We start from the raw sequence: 23,313 nt of genomic DNA, 5'->3' as shown, positions 1-23,313 counted from the left end.
ACTTCTGGCATCTAAGAAATTTCAGTTAGCTCACTTCTCTACATGGTGGCATGTAACAAGATGAAATTGAAATCATGGTGAGTTTGCGTTAAGATATTGCAAGGCCAGCATTTAAAATGTTAAATTTCAGGTAGCCACAAAAGCCCAGTAGTCAAGATGAATCGATTCCTGACTGCTGACCTCCCTCTTCATGTTTCCTGTCTATCTCCACACCAACTTGTCTGATAAAGGAAAAAAATTAAAAGAACAAAAAACGAAATGTCACTGCAATCTAATGGAATCACCATAATTAGGGGATTCACTCACATAATTTAACTTTTATTTCACAGGAGGCTGATGTCAAACGAAATTGGAAGAGTTTAATTGGTGATATAATTATGTTACAAATAGGACTCCAGTGAATATAGGAGGATGAGAAATAAACATTTTTAGCCTATGTGTAAATATTTAAGTGTAGAGTGACTTGTATCTCTAAATGTGTGTGCATGTCTCTGAGTATAGGCATGTGTGTCTCTCTGGTGTTACTTGGCCTTCAAATTCTTTCCGTGCTGAATTGATTAATCAATTACATGATCAAAGCAGACTGATTAGCCGATAACAGATTGACTTTAGGCGTGTAGTCCTGATGGATATAGTGCAGTTAAGGGCCATGAGAGGTAGGTCTGACATGTGTGCGTGTCTGAGTGAACGATCAAAGCTGAGTCAACAAGGTGCTGCCCAGACAGACCAGAAGCCAAAAGAGAGAGAGATGGAGAGAAATCAGGTCTGCAGATGGAGGGAGAGTCAGACAGAGTAAGGTGGATCTCAGACACAGAGAGAGAACTCTTTCAGATTCTTGCGTTATGAAATTTATGGAATTTAAATGTGACCACAAAGACAAACTGGACCTGGCCAGGAGGCACGCTGCTGAATGTGATGCTGATTAGCTCCAGCAGCAAGAATCAAAACAGGAAATATGAACAGCTGCAGTGTCAAAAGTGTGGACATGCTGCCTCCTCCCCAGAAACATACCACAGAAAAATCATTGGCATCGTGGACCAGACTACTGTACTACTGAATGTAGAACAACCTAAAAATATCAAAGGTTTACTGTTACAATAAATTATCACATCATGTGTCAAAATGAGAATTAGTTAATCAATTTGGAGAAAAACTTGTACATGTACAAACCAGAAGAGATACTGACTGGGCGAGGTGGGGTGGGGGGCTGTGTTTGGGTTTGAGGTCAAGAATTCTTCAGCCATCTGACACACAGTAGTACTCTGCCAAAGTCTTATAAAACTTCATATCTTTAAACTCTTTTCCCAGTCGGCACCATTAGAGAGGCGTCTGATCAGTCCAAACTCATCTTGCAGCATTACACACAATCAGCCATACAGAACTAAAATAATAAGACAAAGACAAAGACATAAACAACGTACTCAAACAGATGGCCATCCCCCCACAGAGCCCAGATCTCAACTTCATGGAGTCTCAGTCTGGCATTGGATAGTCACATCTAAGATTGATTTGATCCGGAATAGTTTTCATTTTGCTTTTCTTTCAGTGGCTACAAGTCATTTTACATTTTTTAGTGCTTTTATTTCAGCTGCTAGTCCTCTATCAGTTATTTCTATCTAAATAATAGCACACAGACGTTTTGTCAATAAAAATCAATTTAAGATAAAACATTTTATTTTTCATGTTGAAAGGTCACTTTCTGTCTTGATGGGACCAATTTAAAAATGTGTTCTTTTTCAACCCCATTTTAAACGTTCTGTGTCCCTCAGTAAGAATTTCTACAAAAAAACAAACATGCAAGCGAAGCCGCCAGCTGCTTGTACTGCCTTTCAGATAGGAAACTTGTGCATCAATATCTATGAGCTACATCAGCCTGGTCCACAGCTAAGAATGACACACCCATACTTAACCTACAGATAAGGGGTCTAAGAGGGAGCAAACCACTCATCAGCTACATATTTGTTATTCCCTGGGTGTGATTCACGTTGAAGCAGCAAAAACTTCAGTTTGGCCCAACACAAGCACTTGCATCCATGTGGCACTCGCACTAACCACTCGGCCATTAAGTTTCCATAACTGGATATTTTTAATCCTGCAGAATTTAGAATTTAGATTTACACAAATCTTGGCTGCTGCATGTAAACATCTCTCAGTTTCCACTGTGTCCAGTGTCTAATCTGTTAATGCTGCAACTGCACCAGAAAAACATCTGAGACATTGCTGCCATGTCCACTGGACATGTAAGAGGTCTTATGAAGAGGACAGCTGCTCTTTATGTCTGTAGTTACAGACTCAATCCAATACCAACACAGGTTTGCTGTGTTAACACATGATAGCACTTGGTAAAGTACAGTAAAGACCTACAAAGCTGCATTTATGACCTTAATATGTCCTTCCTAAAGTTCAAATATTCTTTTTTTTTTCCCTCAAAAATGGGGCAAACAAATTAAGTTAGCTATTTGTATTACACTACATTTTTGTGTGCAATTATGTGCAAAGTGACCCATTTGTAGAGCTTGCTAATAATGGCCTGCCTTTTTCCAAAACATTTTAGTTTTTCTGGGCAACTCGATGCAAAAATAACAATAAACACGGGCTCTCTTCACAGCTGAGGAGGCAAAGCCTTGCATGCTCAGATATCCACATTTAAGACAATACTAAACATGAAGGCAGAATTAATTCAGGCCACAAGGGAACAGCTGAGTTTTATGACAAAACTTTCCTGAGGGTAAAGTACAATAATATCCTGTTGCTCTATACCTGGTCTGCAGAGGTAAGACTAGTAAGGTAGAGACTCAGTAGGTCTGACAAGGCATTGTGAAGAATCTGACCTCATCTAGCCGAACCTCATTAAAACAAATTAAGAGTTTGAATCTATAGCTAACAAGCATTTGGGTTGACATTGAATGGAAATATTATCAGAAGCAACAGTATCACCAAATGCAGTATTGTTTTTTTTTTTTTTTTACATTCTTCAACTTGCACAGACATCTTCACTTTTATTATTGATGGAGTAGTGAAGGCAAGGTAAGTTATCGTGCACAGAGGTCATTCAATGTGCTATAATAAAATAACTATGATACATTATGACAAAAGAAGCATAAAAATAGAGCTAAAAAGAAAAACAACCTATCACATCAACAGTTTGTGGAATCATATCTGAAGTCAAACCTCAGCTCTTGAGATGTGATGTGAGGATGTGTTAAAAAGATCAAAGCATGTAAGTGAGTCTTTAAGATTTTGAAGGAGTTAGAACAATGACAGCCTGTATAGTCTCTTGTTGGCAGTTCATCAGGAGGAAGGGGAATCAAAATTTGCATCCCGCCTGATTCATCAGATATAAATATCACATATTAGTTGAACCCTCCAGATGGCCAAAAATTTAAACGCATGGAAATGACTGAAGTACAACAGACGAGCTAGCTTAGTTCAGCTTATTCAGCCCAAAACAACTGGTGATCCAACTGTTGGAGTTACTGTAACTATTTCTTCACACAAAAGTTAATGCGCTCAATGAACCTACCAGGCAACTTAAAAGGTATTGTTCTTTCACCTTGTTTCAAGTCTTTATGCAAATCTAAACCAAAAACCATTCATATTTACCATACAAAGAGAAAGCAAAACAAGCTGTTTCCAAAAATGTTACTTTAAAGAACCTACAAGGAGAAACACCTTGAGGCTGTTAACAGCCCAAGCATTTGATATTCTGGACATGAGCAACACCTCTGATTTACCACAGCCAGAGGCAGTACCAAAAAAAGAAAAGAAATAAAAGACAGACCTGTTTTTTGCATAAAGAAGAAACACAAACATACTCCTGTGACCGTCACCATAACACAAGATGAAGAGATACTCTGCTCTGCACGTCCTGTAACACATCGGACAGTCAAAGATCTACCCCAAAAGTGACTGCTTTTGGTGCTGGTTCACAACATTGTAGCTCAAACTTATCACACACAAAACAACCACTTTTACACAACTTGAGTGCATCTAATCAAGTAAAACACACTAGTAGTTGTACATACCATTAAATGAAGAATGATCCTGTCTCCAAGACGCCTGAAGAAGGTTTAACAGCTTTTCTTTTAACTTACAAAGAAGGAGATAACATTGTCTGTTAATCAGCCAGCCGAATAACAGAGTCGGAGATGAAGATTTCTTTTAAGGCCTCCCCCTTATCATACCGACTCTGCTTCGAGTAGTGAGTTACTAATAAAGACATATGTTGAGTCTCACCTGTGGTACAAAGGTTGGGACACTCCTCCCATGCTTTGTGACACACACTAGCAAAAAAAAAAAAAAACAAAAAACAATAAAAACCAATGTGGCTGCAAAAGGTAAGGTTTGTTAACATGACCTAAATTGGTATCGCTGGCATAAGTTGGGTCATTGATGGGAAGCACGAGGCAATAAGAACAAAACAGTTAAATCGATTGTCTCACTGGCCTCAGACCACATCTGCACCCACTGATTATTATTTTGCAATACTGTGGTCCAGTATGGAGTCAGACCCTGAATCCCTGCACTCAGATACAGCACCACATCATACAGAGGGGCCAGCAATGGCTGCCGGGGGCGGGGGTTCAAACTCCTACAACACTGACTGCAGCAAACATGCCTCAGTTTCTGGCCTTCATCAGGGTCATTATCAATGCAGCTACAAATATACATTTGCCCTCCATTCATCGCACTCATCATATAGACAATGAGCAGGCCATTGGTTTTGCATGTTATCAACTCTTGGAAAGAAAGTGAACAAGCATTACTCATTATGCAATTTTAAAGGACAAAAAAAGCATTTATTTCAATGAGACATCTCTAGACCTTTGCAGATTTGGCAGATGATACTTCTTATTTACCACAGCCAGAGGCAGTGGCAAAAACTCAAAGACAGCTTTGTTTTTGTGCGAACAAAGAAACAAATAAACTCTCATGATAGTCACTGTCACACAAGAGGAATTGAGAGTCAGTGTTTTAAAAGGATTACATGTAGGCAACTTAATCCCAGAGGCCTTCAGTAAATATACAAAAAACCTCATACGAACGAATGAACACTGGAGATATGAAAGCCAACCTTGATCTTCCAACAATGGTTTGAGCAGCTAACTCCAAGTAGCTCTCATTCAACATCATGTTTTTTTTTGGTTTTTTGTTTGTTTCTTTGGTGGGGGGGAGTTAACACTGTTTTTTGGACCAAAAAAAATAATAAAATAAAATAAAAAATTATATTTTATCACCACTAAGAGTCAGTAGATTACACACATGCTTTATTTCTCCACCTTCATCTCTGGCACAGGAAGCCCAGGTCCATGAGTAAGAAAATGAGTCAGGTCAGCACCTGATACAACTCCGGCTGTAGTAGTCTGGCTTTGACGCCATATGTTTGGCTGTACTGAGACAAGCTTTAATTGGTGCATGTGAGCTCTGAATCAAACCCTTAATCCTCACATGATTAACGCCACACGCAGGACATTATCTCCACACAGCTTTTCCGTGTTGCACTGAGGTTGGATGACATGATTACAGTTACGAGTTTAAGGCAGGCAACCCACATATCAGCACCTGCAGGTACAACAGCCCTGCAGTAAATCCTCGATTACACTGTTGCTTTAATGAACAACTAAACATATGCATCTTACCAATCCTGTCCTCACAGGTACTTCAGTACTATAGGCTTTGGTAGGCCGATAAGCATTAGACCTTCAGACTTCTGGCCAAACTGGACACAAGGCTATGATTTTAGGCTACAACTCACACGAGCATAGTTTAAAATCCACTCCTACAACACAGTTGCCAAATGCAGACAGTTAATGCGATGCGCTGCTCGTGGTAGCCATAATGGCCATACTTCAATGTTTCAAATGTCTGCACTTCCAATTTAACAGAGAAAGCAATAGGCTTCTGTTTGAAAGTGCTAACAGCTTTGATATTTGAGTACCATTAAACACTGAATCAGTAAATTCATCTGCGGTAACAGAGCTGTTCAATCAATGTTTCTAACAGTGAACTCTGAAAACTGCCCTTCTCTAAAGCTTGATTAACTTATGTTAATCCAAGAGAAGGCTGAAAAACTTCCTAACAAACAGGAAGTATCTGTCAACTGCAATGCTCAGGTCTCGCCACAGATGCTCTGTAGGGTGTTGGCTGTTACTCAAGGACAATCTGAGACTTTTCCTGAGGCTACTTCATCTTTGTCTTGGCTGTGTGTTGCAGGTTATTGTCCTGCTAAAAGGTGAACAGTGTGTCTGGTTGCGTGCGCTCCGGAGTAAAGACCTCTTTGTATGCATCCTCCATTTCAAACACTTGAAAATCCCAAATATTGGTTATCAAGCCAACTCCTGGACAGTCCTTTGACATCCTGCAGCATGGCTTGGCCGTTCTCATCTGACAGCAGCCCATCTAGTCTGCCATTGACAGTGACACTCGGCCCCCTGGTGTATTTTAGTCCTGCTGCCTCTCCCTGTGCACTGAGGCAGTGACACCCCCTTATAAGTCAAGCACTCATTCCAGGAAGTGACAGCTTGTGCAAAGCCTTGTTTTTTTTGGCCCCTTGGGCATCATGGTAAAGATAAGTTTGAAACGCAAACATGAAATGCTCAAGATTAAAATCTACAGAGTTCGCTGCATACAGATGGAAGACTATCAAGGCTCCTGACATGAAAGTCAAAATGATGAGAGAGAAAATGTTGCGTCTCGTGTCTCAGAAGATCTTCAGACCTTCTTACACACTTTATCATGTTGCAGCTTTAAGTCTGGGTGGAGTGTGTACTAATCTACACTTAATAATTTATGACCGATATAATATGCTCTAAGAAACTGTGACAAATTTATTAAAAATCCAGAACATAGCCTCAGAGCCTCTTTTGTAACCTGAGGTTACAGAAGGGTGGTTACAAAACTGATGGAAAAGATATGACAATCTTACATCAAGGCCACTAGACCTTCCTCATACTGTTGTGGTGGACTCCTATCAGTTTCCTGATGTTTTGTAGCGTCTGGATGAGTCACATAAAAAATAAATAAATAAATAAAAGACAGCAACAAAGGCTCAGAGAACTCAGCAGTTTTGAAATTTTAAAAGAAAATGCAGTTTAGTCAGAAGTAACGATGTAGAACCAGCAGCAAACCGGTAACAAGACTTTTTCTGCAGTTAACACAATTTGAGACAACCATTTAACAAGGATTTGTCCCGGACCTCTGACCGTTAGCCATTCATGCTGACCAAGGTGTTTCTGACCAACAATCACACTCAGTAACTCAACAATTGCTCTTTTTAGTGCTTATTTACCTCAAGTCCATAATCCATGTATATGCAGCAAGCCGTACAAAAACATTCACCAGGTTTCAGAAGAGAGGGCAGGAAAATGTCAAAAAAAAAAAAAAAAAAAGTTGGGAGGGGGTGTTCCTCATTAAGTTCAGATACAATTCCAGCTCTAATGAAGACTAATCCATTATATTACTCAAGTGCAAATTGAGTAAAGGCTTATCCTACTACTGAAACATTAGTCCACAACAACTGGCCATACTGACATGAGACAGGCCTTCTCTGTCTGACTGGATTTCAGAGCTCACAAGACATGAAGCCACCTGCTACACACCAGGAGTCAACTGGAAGATGAGAACAGGCGCACACTTTATCACTACACAAAACCACAAGTTTAGACACACCGCAGTGAAACTGCAGAGGGAGACTGCAGTTGTGTGCGACGGGCGAACTCAGGGGCCTAAATCTGCTGAAAGCTGGTGCTGTTTCCTCTTTTAATGCCCATTTTTAAAAAGATTCAGTTTGTTTTAATGGTGTGTGTGTGTGTGTGGAGGATTTAAAATGAATAAATAAATAAATAAATAACTTTTCTCCTTTACAATCCCACCATGGAGAAGTCAACTCTTTCCTGTTTGTGGGTTTGAGCAGGAAAAGAACCGGACAGTTGAGTATTTATGTCTTAAAAATTAAAGACAGCACGTTAAAGCTATTCATTACACATCACAGCGGCCAATAATGATGACAACAACAACAATTTGGGGGTCATTTCTGTTGTTCTCACAGAATAAAGCGAGCCTTTCCATTGAGCTGTGTGCGCGTTGGGACACATCACCTGTTGCACCTTTGTAATCTAACAGGTGACACTGAAAACAAACGCCCAGCAGCGTTTAGGGACAACGATAACACAACAAACACACGATAAGTGACATTTTGTGCTGTTGTGAGCTGAGACTTTTTTTTTTTTTTTCCCAAAATAACGTTCAGTCGTTTACTCACCAACGGCGGCGGAAGGTCCGTTAAAACACACAAACAAACAGACACCGGTCCCGGGCAGGGGGGGGGGCTTTTATCCCCGGTGTGTCGGCAGGGCAGGTCACCGAACCTCCTGCCGGTTAAATATCAGCGTTGCTGCGGTTCTCTCTCAGCGACCTGCTCCTCTCTGGACAGCCGCCGTGTGTGAGTCGAGCCCGGCGTTGTAGAGCGGAGTCAAGTCCAGTCAACTGCCGGAGCTCCGACTTCCGGTTACTGTGTTTCTGCAATAAAACTCACCAACGGCCGAATAATGGTGAATTATATTTAAAAAATATATATATTTTAATCTATATGTAAACATTTTAGTTCTGATCGTGTTATATTTTATAGTCCATTCTTCACTAAAATAAAGCATCGGCTTGTTTCTGTTTAAAATTTCTGGACAGTTAGCTTAAGGCTACATGGAGTCATTTTAAGCTAACAATGCTAACAAACAAGTCATTTTCAGTTTTTCATTAACCATACGAAAAAAATATGTATTTAAATACACATATATATTAGTTCTAGTAGAAATCTATGGCTTACGTTTTTTTAGTCTAAAATAAAGTTTGTAATTGTCTCTATTTTAGGTTTTCGTACAGTGGGACATACAGATTATGGATTAATTTTGATAAATGCAAATTAATATGTATTTTTCAGCTTTTATATAGAAGTCAATTAAAACAGAAACTCTGCATGATTCTGTTGGCAACAAAATAAGAGAAACCACACTTTAAATCTACGATAAGCTAAGCTACCCAAATGGCTAATAGTTCTGCAATATGATAGTCATTTATTGATGCTTACAAATTTAAAATTTAAATTTAAATGTAACCCTAACCCTAACCCTCTTATGTGTTAATTAGTTTAAAAAAATCCCAATTAACCTATTAATTTTACAAGTTAATTTATTCCACCTTCCCCTCTGGACTCATACTATTGAGTAGAAAAACTATAACTATAATATTCTAAAATATATTCTTATATATAGTATTTGATGGCCGAACACCGGTAGGTTACATTAGGCTGATTGAGGGAAAAGGACCTACCTTTATTGTGAAAGTACATTTGCCCCATATCCGGTTCTGCGAGGTCAAAATGCCACAACTGGTGCAGAATTTAAAAAAGCTGAATTTTAAAACGTTAGTGCAAAAATCGACTTTTCTCTGTCCCCTAACAGTCAAAGTCAGCAAAAATGTTAGATTTCTAGCAGGACTTAGAAAGATCAGTAATGACAATTAATATTAACAGACATCTAAAAAAAACCCTGGTGATGCAGGAAAACACAGTGAAATCAAACATTTCTTTACATCTCTGAATGCAAACAGGATTTTAAACAAGTGTATTAGCTTTGATTGGAAGGCTCTGGAGTTTAAACAGTTCAATAAATTGTACAGGTGGGGCATCCTTCACCTGTAGGTTTCAAGGTCATGTCCTAACATTTCACTAGCTCCAATAATATTTCAGAGGATTAACTGTCTCCAGAGTGTTTTTCTAATTACAATATTAGAATTTGAATCGTGTTTTGCGAAATATACGAATGGTTTGTTTTTTTGGTCAGTTTGCTCGGGGAGTGCTGGAATGGAAAACACTCCCAGCTTTCCTTCACCACACGCACTATTTTATTGCTTTGTGACAGCTGTCTTCTGAAGTCAAATGGTTTTAAAGGTGGCAGAAAAGTGCCTTGATGTCAACTGCCCAAAACAAACATGTGGCCATTGCTGAAATTGCTGCATGAGCTCAAAACCTGATCAGCTGAAATGAGAAATAACAGTGTTGCATCTGTAGATTAGTGGTAAATTCAAACCCTTTAGTAAAAAAGAAAAATGCACTTTTTTGTACTGAGGTACCTCTGAGTGCACACACTTATGTTTTATCACTGCCCTGTCCAACCTTCCAGCTCAGCTTGTCTCCTAAAATATTTTGTCTTGTCTTGCCCTCAGGTGGCAGAGATCTGCTATGGCATCCTGAAGGAGTCTGCTCGACTGTACAAGGAGGGACATAGTGCATGAGCAAGGGAAAGCAAGGTCTGGATTATCCTTATCTAAGAACAAAATGGAAATGAAATAGGTTCAGTTATTTGTTTATGTTTTTCTTTGGATGCCAATACAATTACATTTATACTATGTTCCTCTTTTGAAAATAAATTGAGGTTCTTATTCAGGGTTGAGTTGATTAATCCCCAATTTACTACCTTGAGGTTTTTTTTTTTTAAGCCTTGAAAATCACTTGAAATTGAACAAATGCTCTGTGATCTCTGTCCAGTATTGACATGTTTCCCAACATCTTTTGAGGAGATGAACACGCGAGCTAAAAAACTTCCACCTGTGAAGAAGCTTCTGCCAAGAAAAGAAAACATTCCCAGACCGACATTACAACATAAGGTTGGTTTTATCCACGTCTGAATTCAGTAACAGCATCTGTGTGAATGGAGGCTTTCTGTATTCTGTATCAGTATTCACTGGCAACCAGCGTCTGTGCAGCTGTTGCTTAGATTTTGCATATTGATTATATAAAGTCAATTTACAGTGTTATACTTTTACCCTTACACCACTGTTGTGGATGGAGTGAATATGTCCTTTTGACATGTCAGAGTATGAAAAGCATAAGGAAAATAAGGAAAATGAATCCCAGTAAGAAAAGTACAAATAACTAAATGTGACAACCTGAACTCTTACAAACGTCCTCTCTGTTTTCGCTGATAGAGGAATTTTGCCTTGAAAGGTAACACAACTGTAGTGAGGCCGAAGTCTGCTTATGAAAAGAGTGTCGAGAGCACTGAAAACACAGTCCTGCTCCCAGTCGACAAGAGTCCACAGGAAACCCGTTGGGATTTGAGCCACGCTCAGCGAACCATCCTGCCACCCATCTCCGATGACTGTCAGAACAGCCAGTCATCGCAGAAAACCTCCCATCAACACACTGGTCAGGTCTGTCACAATGAAATCTATACATTTATTCATCCATTTATTTTGCTAGAAAGTTGTCAATATGTTTAGTCTGATGATACACATAGGAACCGGGGGCCAGTACAAAGAACAAACCCTTCCATGAAGGACGCCCTGCTTCCAAAGAGGAGCCAGGAGCTGCAACACCAGGCCTGTCCCCTGAAGGTAGGACTCTTACAGATTGTTTTTTAAATCCTCAGTTCAGAGGACGTTAGAAAAGAGAGATCTCTGTGCTTCATGTACAGCTGCTCTGAGGGACTCTCAGCTGTATCTCACCGACTTTGAGCTGGAAGAAATTAAGGAGTACAAACAGGTGTGGTACCTGGGACAGGAGGCCACTAAGGCTCGTTCCTCAAAGGCCGCCGAACCCCAGAACACAAAGTCCTTCAATTTTGGCTACGATACTAAAGATGGATTCTACAAAGCAGTAAGTGCTCGAGTACAGAAACAAACTATTTGATTTTGTTAAGAGTTTCATCAGTGCAGCTTTAATTTCACGTTGATCAAAGTCTTTGTTTTTTTTATTTTCCTATCGTTATCACTTGTGCAAGAAGTAGATTTTGTTTTAACCCTTTAATCCACAGATTATCAATGACCACTTGGCTTTCCGCTTTGAAATATTGGGTGTGATTGGGGCAGGCTACTCTGGACAGGTCCTTAAATGTATGGACCACAAGAACATGGAGCTGGTGGCTGTCAAGGTCATTCGAAACAAAAAAAGGTAAAACATTATCGACGCACAAAACAGAGGGATCAGACAAAGGATACTTTCATGTAAGTGTATTTTTCCCAGAGACAAACTAAGTTATGTTTACACTGGAATTTTTTTTTGTATTTAAAGTGAGCGGAAGCTCAACATAAACTCCCAGCGAAAATATTTTCATTGCATTACGTAAATTTGCTGTATCTTTTAAAGTTGTATTTTGCGAATTAACTAAACAGTGAGCAGAGAAATATGTATTGTACCACTCAAGTGTGTGCATGTGTAGGTTACCTCCTCCTTCCCATGCCATCACCATATGAGACACAAAGCATTGCTTCATCGAATCACCCTTTGGAGTTAATACTTTAGATGCCGGATTCCACACATGATTATGGTTCATATATTAATCTTTGTGGTCCAATTATTTCTCAGTGTTAATGAGCTGGGAAAGGCCGAAATCAAGATTTTAGAAGTCCTGCGAGAGCTAGACAAGAACAACACCGCCAACATTGTCCACATGAAGGAGAGTTTCTACTTCCGCAATCACCTGTGCATCACTTTTGAGCTCTTTGAGTAAGTCTCTTCATTCATCTAGTTAGGAAACGTTTAGAAGTAAAAATAAATAAAAAAAAAATAGATGGATGGATTCTGGATCATCTTGTTGGGTGTCTGAGAGTGAAAATGATCCATTTTCAGAAAGGACCTTTACAGAGCCATAAAAGGGTCCAAGCATCATGGCCTGAGCGAGAAAGCGGTGAAAAATTACACCATAGATGTGCTGAAGTGTCTCCAGCTGCTCAGAAAGAAAAGGGTGGTCCACGGCGACCTGAAACCGGTAGGGAGCACCGCTTCAGAGAGGCTTTGCCTCATGTAGATACTGTGGAGAATATTTGAGCCGCAATTAAACTGATTCAACAACTTTACAGCCACAAGGTTAGGGTTAGTTAGGGTTAAAAAAAAAACCTTTTTCAGCTGACAGGGGTTTGGTACAGTCCATCTGCTGCTATCAACACATCCACTCTGTTTAAGGCGTCAGATCCAACCATCCCTACAACTCAAACATGCTTTGGGAAGGCATGTGTGTGATTGGAAACTGTCCACCTCTACTCTGGTTTTAAGATTATCGCTCTCAGCGCTTTCTAAAACTGCTTATGACAGTGAACTACAAACATGGATGGTTTCAACAAATTCATGCTTAATTGAGACACAAATCATCTTTGAAGACATGCTAAATAACAAGATTAACAAACCACAAATATAAATGCAATATGACCACAAATTTACACAAACATGCTATGTGACTGCAACAAGATGCAAATAATCATGTTAATGTGCTCAAAACAAGCTCAAAGAGACAAACCAGGAAGGTTCTGTATGTAAAGTTGCAGTCAGTAATAGTCCCTGTTTTTCAGGACAACATTCTGCTGTACAAACACGGCAGCGAGAAGCGAGCAGCAGTCTGTGACTTCGGAGGGAGCTACTTCATGAAGCACCGAGGTGAGTGTTCACGGACGAAGCAAAGACCAGGAAAAAGCAAACACACTCTTCATCGTTTTCCTACATCCTTCCTCCACAGACCAGCCCGTCATCCACACTCTGTACTACATCTCTCCAGAGATGCTCCTCGGAAAGAGGTGCGGCCCGGCCACCGACATGTGGAGCCTGGGCTGCACTGTGGCTGAGCTCCACCTGGGCCGCCGTCTCTTCCGCGGGTGTGACACCGCAGACCATTTCTGCTGTATAATGAAGGTGATGTTTATCAGTAAATAATACTATTATTCCTTCCTTCAGTCGATTGGAAGTGTTGGCATGTTTTAAACCTCCATGTAACTTTAAATTCCTGTAGGTGTTGGGCGTCCCTCCTCCAGAGCTGCTGATCGCAGCACCTAAAAGACACAACTTCTTTCGTGAGCAAAAGGATTTTAGACTTTGATCTTTTCCTTGTTGATTCTACACGTCAACAGTTTATTCAAATTTTCAGGGTGTTCTGAAATGTACTTGTTTATGCAGAATCAAATGGCGTCCCTCTGAAAGACACAGATATAAGACAACACAGCAGCACTCTGCCCAGACAACTGAATTCAAAGAACACCTACTTTGTGGATTTCATCAAGTGCTGCCTTGAGTAAGCACTAAATATCACACTTGCATATATAATTTTTGATAATTCTGTTGAATTGTCTGAATTGATTCTTTTTAATCACAATTTTAGTGTCTCATAGAGTTTCTCCAGTACATGAAAGTGTCTCTTTATTTAGATATAATCCAACAAAACGCATCACACCAGAGGAGGCCTTGAAGCATCCATGGCTTCACAAGAAAGACGCCAAACCAGTAAAAAGTGCAGGAAGAACTCGATCAGGTCGGCAAAGACATTTACACATTTCTGCAGCACCTCAACACGGTGAATCGACAGCAGTGAACACGAAGCCCAAAGATCACGTTCAACCAATAAGACTTTTCTCTGGAAATATGACAAAATCTCACACAAACCAATCCCGGCTGTACGTTGTACTCACTAACTAATTCATCATGTTGTTGTTGGCATTACTGTGGCTAAAGAAAACCTGGCAGAGCTGCCGTTGTTTCCATTTTAGACTTCCCTTTAAAGAAGTCTCATGTTCATTTGCTCTTTCACGCAGACACCACAGTGCCCTGCACCAACAAAAAGCCCACCCTGCTGAGAAGAGAGAAAGTGCCACCAATCACCAAGCCCAAAGGAAAGAAAGGGGGAAATTAAGGCACAGCTGAGTGACGTCTGCTGATCGCACCCTCATTGTGCTCATTCACCTTGATTGGTTTCTGCAGCAGTGTGGGACGAGGCACGAGTTTTCATCTGTGTGAACGTGAGCGTTAATGGTTGTGTGTTGTCAGGCCTGTGAGCGGCTGGAGGCCTTTCTCAGACCAAACGGACGGTTCACTGTGCTGATACCTGTAACACATTGAAGCTCCAGTATTTGACATGGTCACAGTGATATTAAAAACATTATCCCTGCTCTGATTGTGATTTGTGCTTCTTGCAGACTTCTTCACCTCACTAATGAAGTCAAAGCTGTCTCTGTTTTTTGTAATTAGTTTAGCTCTGTTGGACTTACAGCCTAAATAAGGCTGTTAACTCAGTGAGTCTCTTCCTGTCGACTCTGCTGTGCATGATGGTTGCAATTTTTGCATTCGTGGTGAATTTCCGTTTTCCCCATCTGGAAGGAAACCGGCTTTGATCGCCACATTTCTTTCACTCTGCACAGTTCACGTTCACAGGCTGATTGGAAACACCTCGGCGTCTGGATGTGACGTTGGCTTTTAGGAAATGCTCCACATTAAACGTGATTTTCCGGGGTTTCTGACCGCAGCCCCTGCGCCCCCCCCCAACACTTTCCAAATTAAACAGAGCCAGCTGCGCGCGGCTGTGCGCCCTCCGTGCGTCACTGCGCCCCAGACAGGAGGAGGAAGACGAGGAGGAGAAGATGTCCGGCTTCACGCTGCTGTCCGTGTCCTGGAGTCTGTGCTTGCTGTGGGCAAGCGGAGGGGTGGCCGGCAGCGGGGCGGTGGTCCTGCGGGACGCCCTGCAGCGGGGCTCGGTCAGCCTGAACGACATGTTCCGGGAGGTGGAGGAGCTGATGGAGGATACCAAGCACATACTGGAGGAGGCGGTGGATCAGGTCTGCGTCACATTTTACCCTCTTATACAAAGAGAGAGCTCTGCTGTTCACTTTAATTAAGGCATTCAATCTGTTTTTATCAGATTTTACAGCTGTGGACAAAATTCAGTTTCATGAAGGAGGCAGGAAGGTTTATATTTGTGGTGGTTAACTTCATGTTTAGACTCGAAACATTTTTTCCATGTTTGCTTTGTATCTGACCCACATCATGACTCAAGGGCTCTATTAATAGCCTTCATCATCATAGCAATTTCCTTTTATCAATTCAGTAAAAGCAAAAGGCCATCCTGAATAAGACTAGCTATATAAACCATAGTGACTGAGATCTGCACGGTTGTTTTTTAGTAAAACACCCAGACTCCAGAAAAGGTCTGTTATTTTCCCCGAGAAGTGGAGTTCAGCAGATTTAATGTCCCACACACAGTCTGGTTCTGATCATTTATGAACAACAGACAGGTTTCCCTTCATGTCATCCATGAAGTGGAGATCAACGTCAATCAGCAAAACACTGTACATCAACAAACTGTCCACATTTACAGCCGTTGCTCAACTCCATATGGAACGTTGAATGTGCAAAGTGGAGATGTTTTGATTTTAGTGTGAGATTTATGAGTGGAGTCCACATAAATCTCCACAGATAACCACAGAGAGCGCAAAATCATCCTTATCGGCAGCAGACCTGCACCCAAACTACCACAACCAAACTGAGAGGATAGTCAGGAATGGAAACGGAGCCGTCCGCGTCCTGGAGAGGACTGACAAGGTCAGGTTCACTTTTAAAGCCAGATAGCTGTCAGATAAAATCCTGACAAAAACAGTGTTTTGATTTTTTTGTGTTGGCTGCAGGCTTCTGAAACTGAATCTGCAAAAGTAGCAATTTAATAGTCCCATCATCAAAAATACAATATTTAACTGTGTATTTTTATTTATTTTTTTTCTTTTTTAGGAAACTAATAACAAAACAGGAGAAAGTCATCTTTCACACATCCACATGGAGATCTCTGGTCTCTGGAACAGCGTAGATCACGTGAGTGTTTTGCCTTCCCTGCTCAGTCTAGGAATGATTACAGGGGACTGACATCAACATGATTCTGGGTTACCTTTCCGGATCGCGTCATTACAAATACACACAACAGATGATCGAGAGTTTTCAGAGCATCTCTCTCTTTCACTGGCAGCATTAGTCATGTAGTATGTCAATTAAAGAGCAGAAAAGTCTCTCTCTCAGCACAGTGAAAATGGCGGTGTGTCTGAGAGGTGGAGTCCGCTCTATCGCCTCTCATTCTTCAGAGAGAATGAGATCATCCAGCAAACAGAGCCACCGTATACTTTTCATGGCTCGAGCGCAGATTGAGGTCATCATTGCTGCCTATTTGCCATTTTCCTTTACAACGGTGGTTCTGATCTCTTGCTTTCCTGGCAGCTGGACAAAATAGTGGTTATGTTAATGGAGCTCCCTGCTGGAAAAAAAAAAAGAAAAAGAAATGCCAGGGAAGCGAGCAGGCCTGCAAGGGAGGCAGGGTAAGGTCTGTTCTTTTACAGTGAGTAACTGTAGAGACGTCACAGAAGAGTTCAAAGCAAATGCCCAGATGGAAAGACTTGAACTGTTATCCGTCATATCAACTGGTAATTCAGTGAGCTGCAACGCACTGAGGTGTTTGTCCTCAACTGTGCCAGTTTGGTATTTGGGTGACTCACTTTGTGCCTGTAAAACTCCCTTCTACTCATGATTTGCTCCTCTTTCCACTTTTTTAATTTGAATCTTTTTCGACTTGTCAATTTGCAGACAAAAGGTTGCTGTTTGAGTAGTTTTAGGCTCAAATAAAGAATAGTTATGATGTACAGATGGCCTCTCCTTCACTGCAGAGTCCACCTTCCATGGACACTGTGCACACTTTATTTTGCATTGGAGAGCTGCAAATCCGTTGATGATCCCCTCAAGAAAAGAAACGAAATGTTTGCTAAGGAATGTTGAAATATTAACCATAGACCGAGTTCTCCAAGTGGCAGTGTTCATTACCTTTTTGATTTATAGGATCAATAATTTAGCCAGAGGTCACTATTTCTCAGTGTGGAGTCAATTTTCTGTTTTTCTGTAAAAATAATTGTGGAAAAATGTTTTTATGGAGGTGTAACAGCTGTGGTCATCTGGCATTTATTAAGGCAATTGCAGGGTGTGTGTAGTTGTGTGGCTTCTGTTTGTAGTTTCCACTTCGTTTCTGTCGCTTCAGTAATCCATCCATAATCTACACTGGGATTGAAAGTAGGACCTTCTTGCTGCACCGCCACGCATCAGTAATGTCTGAGCTTAATAGCTCACATCTACCTTTCTGCAGACATATACGTTTGACAGCAACGCAGAAAAAAAGTCCAGTTTAAGTTCCTTTTGCATGCTACCTCCAAATGAAAGGGGCTCGTCTGAAGTGGGAGTCCTCACCTGTCCTGACATGCATGGATTTGGTCTAATACATGCCTGAGTATGCCTCATTACGTGGCCCCATTTGATGACAAACTGATTTGACTCGTCAGACAGTTGTGTTGGTTTCCCAGAGGCAGAAAAATGAATGACTTTAAATGGGGAGTTAGCAGCAGCAGGTCAGTGCTGTCTTTGGCAGTTTCCTCCAACTGAAAATAACCGTTATCTGATTTGGTGCATGATGTTTGGAGTTCCTGGGGAAGTTGTTTCCCAGCAGGAAATGCTTCAGAGAGGAATAAAACGCCTTCAGCCTAGTGTGATATGAGTGGTACTAATGAGCGAGGTCATTTCTTTACTTTGCTCGGCCTGATGGGGTGAGAGGAGGAACCGCCGCATGTGGCTTTGTCACCTTTTTACCAAGAAATGTTTCATCTGCGATGTAGGAAGGAGATCAAGTGCAGAGGAGAGTCTTGAGATTTAGTCTTTCAGTTTAATTCAGAAGTCACCAACGTCGTACATCCGGCAGTTTCCACGGAGACGGGCTGTGACTGGCACAAATGCAACTCCAGAAACCGTCAGACACTCAGAGCTCATTAAATGGTGGTGCAGTGGAATAAGATTGTTCCTGTAAACCAAAATTATCTGCGGTGGATGGTTGTCAGTTATGAGCTTATGTCTGATACATTCAATTAAAAACATGTAAAAGTCTGATTGACAGAAATCAGCAAAAGTCCAGTTTGACCCACATCATTCAATGTGCACACAAAGCAGCTCACACACACACTAAATTATTTTTTACATGTAAAATGCTTTTTTCTTTCCACGTTTTGCATTTTGTCAGTTGTTTGTGCTACTTTTAAACACAGTGTTCATTTTTCTGTTGCTCAGCCTCTAAGTATTTGAGACAGACTTCCTGTGTGCACATGGAGCTGATTTTAATTCTGTTATCTCTCCTGTCAGGAGTGCATGGTGGATGAAGACTGCGGTGACCTGAAATACTGCCTGTATGAGATTGAGAACTCCAAGTGCCTCCCCTGCATACAAACAGATATGGTGGGAGCTCAGTGAGCTGCACTGATTAATATTTTCTCTTCAGCGTTGTATCAAATGGATGCTAAATTGGCGGTTTTAGTACCTCAGCTGATTGTCTTTAGGTCTCCTCACATGATGTGTGGACAGAGGAAACAGGGAAACTAAAGCTCTCTTTACTCCGACCAAAACGCCTGCTAAGACTTAAACACGGGGCTTTTATTGGGGAAATGGTGCAATTGGCATCTACTCCCGGAGCCAAAGTCTGCAGCAGACACGGCCATTTATCAGCAGCGATACAAACACAACACCTGGCTGAACAAACCAATTCTGTCCTTTTTCCTGCTGTGTCATCTTTCAGAGCACAAACACTGTAATCAGCTCGGTGCTGTTAAACGCCACAGGAATAAGATACCGAGCTGCAGCCTCCAAATAAGTTTGTTTGTTTGTTTTACTTAGAACATATTACATGATGGCATGTAAGCGCTCCGGCTGAGATGAGCAGCGTGCAGACATAAAACTGCATTATTACAACTAAGTGTTTCAGAACCTGTGTGGGACATCAGTACAGGAAAGGTGATAACATCATGCAAGATGTTACACAAATACATAAACGTCCATATCCGTGTGTGTCCCCACTCAGCCCTGCACCAAGGATGAGGAGTGCTGCTCAGACCAGATGTGTGTGTGGGGCCAGTGTACAGTCAATGCCACCAGAGGAACAGAAGGAACCATCTGTCAGGGCCAAAGCGACTGCAGGTCGGACCTCTGCTGTGCATTCCAACGGGGTGAGCGGTCACAGCGACATCCTCAGAGATTGACTGAAATATCACGAACAGACTCACTTAAACTGCTCCACATGGGCACTGTGAGCCCAAATATAACTATAGTGTGTCATTTAGTGCTTAAGATGAACCAGTTCTGCTATTTTCTCTCTCTGTTCCATCTCATGTTTACTGTACTATAATAATGCACCGTATTTCTGTATAACATTATCACTGCGTGAATTTTTACTTGGAGGCAGACTACAGTTTGTTGTTGCTGTTTTTTTTTTTTTGAGCTGTGTCAGTATTGTCTTACTGACCTCTAGTGCTCTTTAGTGGTAACTCACCCTTATCTGACCTTTTCCATCCCAGACTGCGCCGTTTTTAATGTCAGACCAGCGTCTTTGTTATGAACTTTAAATAATCTAGTAAAGGACGTAAATGACACGGTCTTACAGTCAGAAGTGATAAAATGATGAAGCCCTCCACAAGACAAAAAGAAAATTCACATCAGACTGAGCTCATGAACAGAAACAGACATTTTGGCTCTGCAACACAGCACAAAAACAAAAGTGGAGCAGAAAGAGAAGTGCATGAATGTTGAATAAACTTAAATCATAAACACTCTGCATGTTGACACTGCAGGACTAACATGTCAGGCAACAACTGTAAACACATAAATAAAAAAGAAATATAAAATATATGGACTTTAAATACAATACTCTGTTGGACATGCACTGTATATTTCACCAAATCTGCTATGTGCACAGAAACTGTGTGTTTCAAAATTTACTGTGGTGAATACAAGAAGAAAAAGATTTAACCTGAATGATACAGACAGGCTGACAGGAAATGTTCCTTTCAAAAAAAAAAAAAATTCAATTAAAATCTGCTGACATTGGCTTAAAATCCAAACCTTCCTGTTTGTATCATAGCTGCAACAGTAAATGAAAAAGATAAACTGAATGTCCTGTGACCTGAAAAAGGAAAAGCGATAGAAGATGGGTGGATAAATTGAATGAGTTCATAAAAATTATTTTAAAATGCGCTAAATTAGGGCCATAAAGACCTTTTTGATAGAATAGTGCTCTTGTCTTAAAGCTGTGTGGGCATATTATTGCTTTTTGTACAGCAGTAGACATTAATGTTGATAAAGCACTGTGGCCGTTGTGACTGAGATAAAGAGCAACATAAAGATGACTTCTCTCTCTGCTGCTTCCTCCAGAGTTTTTATTCCCCGTGTGTAACCCAAAACCGGGGAAGGGGGAGTCCTGTCTGAGCCACCCCAACCTGTTGATGGACATGTTGGCCTGGGACCAGGAGGGTCCCCGTGACCACTGCCCATGTGCTGACTCCCTCCAATGCCAACCTCACGGGTGAGTGCAAACACGTGTCGTTGAGTTTACCTACACTGAAGTAATTCTTCTTTTGTAAATTTTTACATTTTCTTAAATTCCCTCTCTTCCAGACGTGGATCTGTTTGTGGAGAGTAGCACTGCAGAAAGAAAACAGAAAGTTTAATAAAACTACAAAAGCCTGTCCAGAAGCAGAGTGGACGTCTTCATTCACCGTCCACCCGCTGATCAACAGTTTGTCTTAATATTGCTCCAGGGCAGGACTTGCACTGTAATATTTATGCCTTACTACCAATCTGTATTATATCTGTAGAAGGAAATAAAAGACCTGTGTTTGGTTTAAAATGACAGCCAAGAAAAGTACTACTGTGGTTTTTCACTTTGGTTTGACAATGAATGACTATTTTCTGGTTGGCCTGGCCTGTCTGTACGGAGTTTCCATGTTCTCCCCGTGTCTTTGTGGATTTCCTCCCACCATGCATGCAGCTCTAAACTGTCCGTTGGTGTGAGTGGTTGTTGGTCTTTCTCTGAGATGGACTGGTGACCTGTCCAGGGTGACCCTGCCCTCACCCAGAGTGAGCTGGGATCGGCTCCAACACCCCCCGCAACCTGGAAATGGATAAGAGGTGGAAGATGAGAACAAATGTAAGGCATGGCGCTAACCTCTGGAGGACAAACGTGTGCCTGCTTTCTGTATGTGAGCCCAGAAACACTCACGCACATAAATTCAGGAATAAAACATTCATGCTGAGGCTGACAGCCTCATGATCACAGTGCAGACTGATGGAGCTTTCTCTCTCTCGTTGACACCCACACACAACTGCAGGAAACAAGAAGTTCTTTGAGTTGCTTGTTAGGTTTTTAATTCATCTTCAGTGTTTTTCCACAGAAAGATTTAATAGCCAAAGGAATTTTTTTACACTTTAAACAAACTCCTCGTACTGATCTTTACCTAACTGAATGAGGCTGTCCACAACTACATGGATATTTTTCAGTATTTTGGACTTTTGTGTTAATGCAACACAAATGGCTATTTAGTTCACTGTCAATGGATCTTTTCATTGTTGGTTTGTACTGTAGGTGGGGAAGAGTCTTTTGCTTGTGACATCAGTGCTGTTAGCCTTCAGAAATGGACAATACCAGCCTGAATATCTCATTTTTTGTTTGTTACTTTTGGCAAAAAATTAAAAATAAGAGGCAAATGTCTGCCTTTGGGCCCTGTAACATCTAATGTTCAACAGTGGGTCGAATGCACAGGATAAATTCTGGCAGTATTAATGAATCTATTTATAAAGTGAGGCTCTGTCGCTCTTGCTGACCACAGTGATCATGACGATAAATGCTAACATGAAGTGTAATTATAGCATGGACTGTGTTATGAGCCAGGAAGTCTGTAGTGCATCTGTACTGCCATCCATCAGGGATAATCTTGACAACCTCTCCACCACACTTTGGACTGACAGCAGAGCACCTTTTCCAACAGACTGTCACAGTCGTAACACTGTACTCTAACTTTTGTTTTAACTGTTATATAACTGTTATAACTCTGGTTCCTGTCACTTTGCACCTTCAGTGTATTATTTTTAATAGTAATAATTAGACATTTTATTCATACATTTCTTCTTTATACAGTTGTTTTATGTATCCATATATTCTACGTATTCCTGTGTGCTATATTCTCTCTCTTATGTTCGATGCTGCTGCTGTGAGGTGCAAATTTCCCCACTGAGGGACTAAAAGGATTATCTCAGTTTATCTCTTATCTTGCCTTTTTTAACACTTCTGTTGCTCAGATTTATATATATGCAGCTGAATATTTTTAATTATTATTTTAATTATTTGACTATTATTGCACATCTACCTGTCATCTGAGTTTCTTTGGTGTGCCCGTAGCTCATTGACACACCTGACACCCCGTGGGAGTCTCTTACAGGTGTGGTTTATTTTTGTCCTCTGTGTCCTCCACCTTCAGAACACAGAACGGAGTGAGACCTCTGTGTCCTCCACCTTCAGAACACAGACCGGAGTGAGACCTCTGTGTCCTCCACCTTCAGAACACAGACCGAAGTGAGACCTCTGTGTCCTCTAACTTTAGAAAACAGACCGGAGTGAGACCTCTGTGTCCTCCACCTTCAGAACACAGAACGGAGTGAGACCTCTGCTC

At 41.1% G+C, this 23,313-nt stretch overlaps 3 protein-coding genes across 4 annotated transcripts in view; 2 read left to right on the top strand and 1 right to left on the bottom strand.

Annotated features, from left to right (window-relative positions):
• mical2b (microtubule associated monooxygenase, calponin and LIM domain containing 2b) overlaps positions 1–8,444 on the bottom strand; it is a 44,104-nt gene extending 35,660 nt beyond the window's left edge. For both annotated transcript variants that reach the window (XM_029522103.1, XM_029522104.1), the window contains exon 1: positions 8,261–8,444. The gene's annotated coding sequence lies outside the window, so the exon portion shown is untranslated. The remainder of the gene's footprint in view (positions 1–8,260) is intronic.
• Positions 8,445–11,325: 2,881 nt separating this feature from the next.
• On the top strand, positions 11,326–14,666 carry LOC115056125 (dual specificity tyrosine-phosphorylation-regulated kinase 4-like). The gene is made up of 11 exons (XM_029522390.1): positions 11,326–11,388; positions 11,489–11,650; positions 11,808–11,944; positions 12,359–12,499; positions 12,623–12,761; positions 13,339–13,429; positions 13,503–13,675; positions 13,773–13,833; positions 13,937–14,051; positions 14,185–14,288; positions 14,569–14,666. The coding sequence occupies exons 1-11, from the start codon at positions 11,326–11,328 to the stop codon at positions 14,664–14,666; spliced, it is 1,284 nt and encodes a 427-aa protein (XP_029378250.1).
• A 566-nt stretch (positions 14,667–15,232) lies between these two features.
• dkk3b (dickkopf WNT signaling pathway inhibitor 3b) lies at positions 15,233–21,499 on the top strand. Its single transcript, XM_029523739.1, has 7 exons — positions 15,233–15,585; positions 16,223–16,348; positions 16,532–16,612; positions 18,962–19,054; positions 19,674–19,818; positions 21,020–21,170; positions 21,263–21,499. The coding sequence occupies exons 1-7, from the start codon at positions 15,391–15,393 to the stop codon at positions 21,285–21,287; spliced, it is 816 nt and encodes a 271-aa protein (XP_029379599.1). The 5' UTR covers positions 15,233–15,390; the 3' UTR covers positions 21,288–21,499.
• The last annotated feature ends 1,814 nt before the right edge of the window (positions 21,500–23,313 follow it).

This window comes from Echeneis naucrates, chromosome 16 (genome assembly GCF_900963305.1).
Source record: "Echeneis naucrates chromosome 16, fEcheNa1.1, whole genome shotgun sequence".
NCBI classification, from domain to species: domain Eukaryota; kingdom Metazoa; phylum Chordata; class Actinopteri; order Carangiformes; family Echeneidae; genus Echeneis; species Echeneis naucrates.
This window is presented reverse-complemented; position numbering and strand designations above follow the sequence as displayed.

What these genes read in the sequence shown, in the direction of transcription:
- LOC115056125 (XM_029522390.1), top strand. Translation starts at nt 11,326, where the DNA reads ATGAAGGACGCCCTGCTTCCAAAGAGGAGCCAGGAGCTGCAACACCAG. An exon ending in ATCACTTTTGAGCTCTTTGA is followed by an intron (nt 12,500 to 12,622) that starts GTAAGTCTCTTC and finishes ATCCATTTTCAG; the next exon opens with AAAGGACCTTTACAGAGCCA. An exon ending in TCCACGGCGACCTGAAACCG is followed by an intron (nt 12,762 to 13,338) that starts GTAGGGAGCACC and finishes CCTGTTTTTCAG; the next exon opens with GACAACATTCTGCTGTACAA.
- dkk3b (XM_029523739.1), top strand. Translation starts at nt 15,391, where the DNA reads ATGTCCGGCTTCACGCTGCTGTCCGTGTCCTGGAGTCTGTGCTTGCTG. An exon ending in CTGCTGTGCATTCCAACGGG is followed by an intron (nt 19,819 to 21,019) that starts GTGAGCGGTCAC and finishes TGCTTCCTCCAG; the next exon opens with AGTTTTTATTCCCCGTGTGT. An exon ending in CTCCAATGCCAACCTCACGG is followed by an intron (nt 21,171 to 21,262) that starts GTGAGTGCAAAC and finishes CCTCTCTTCCAG; the next exon opens with ACGTGGATCTGTTTGTGGAG.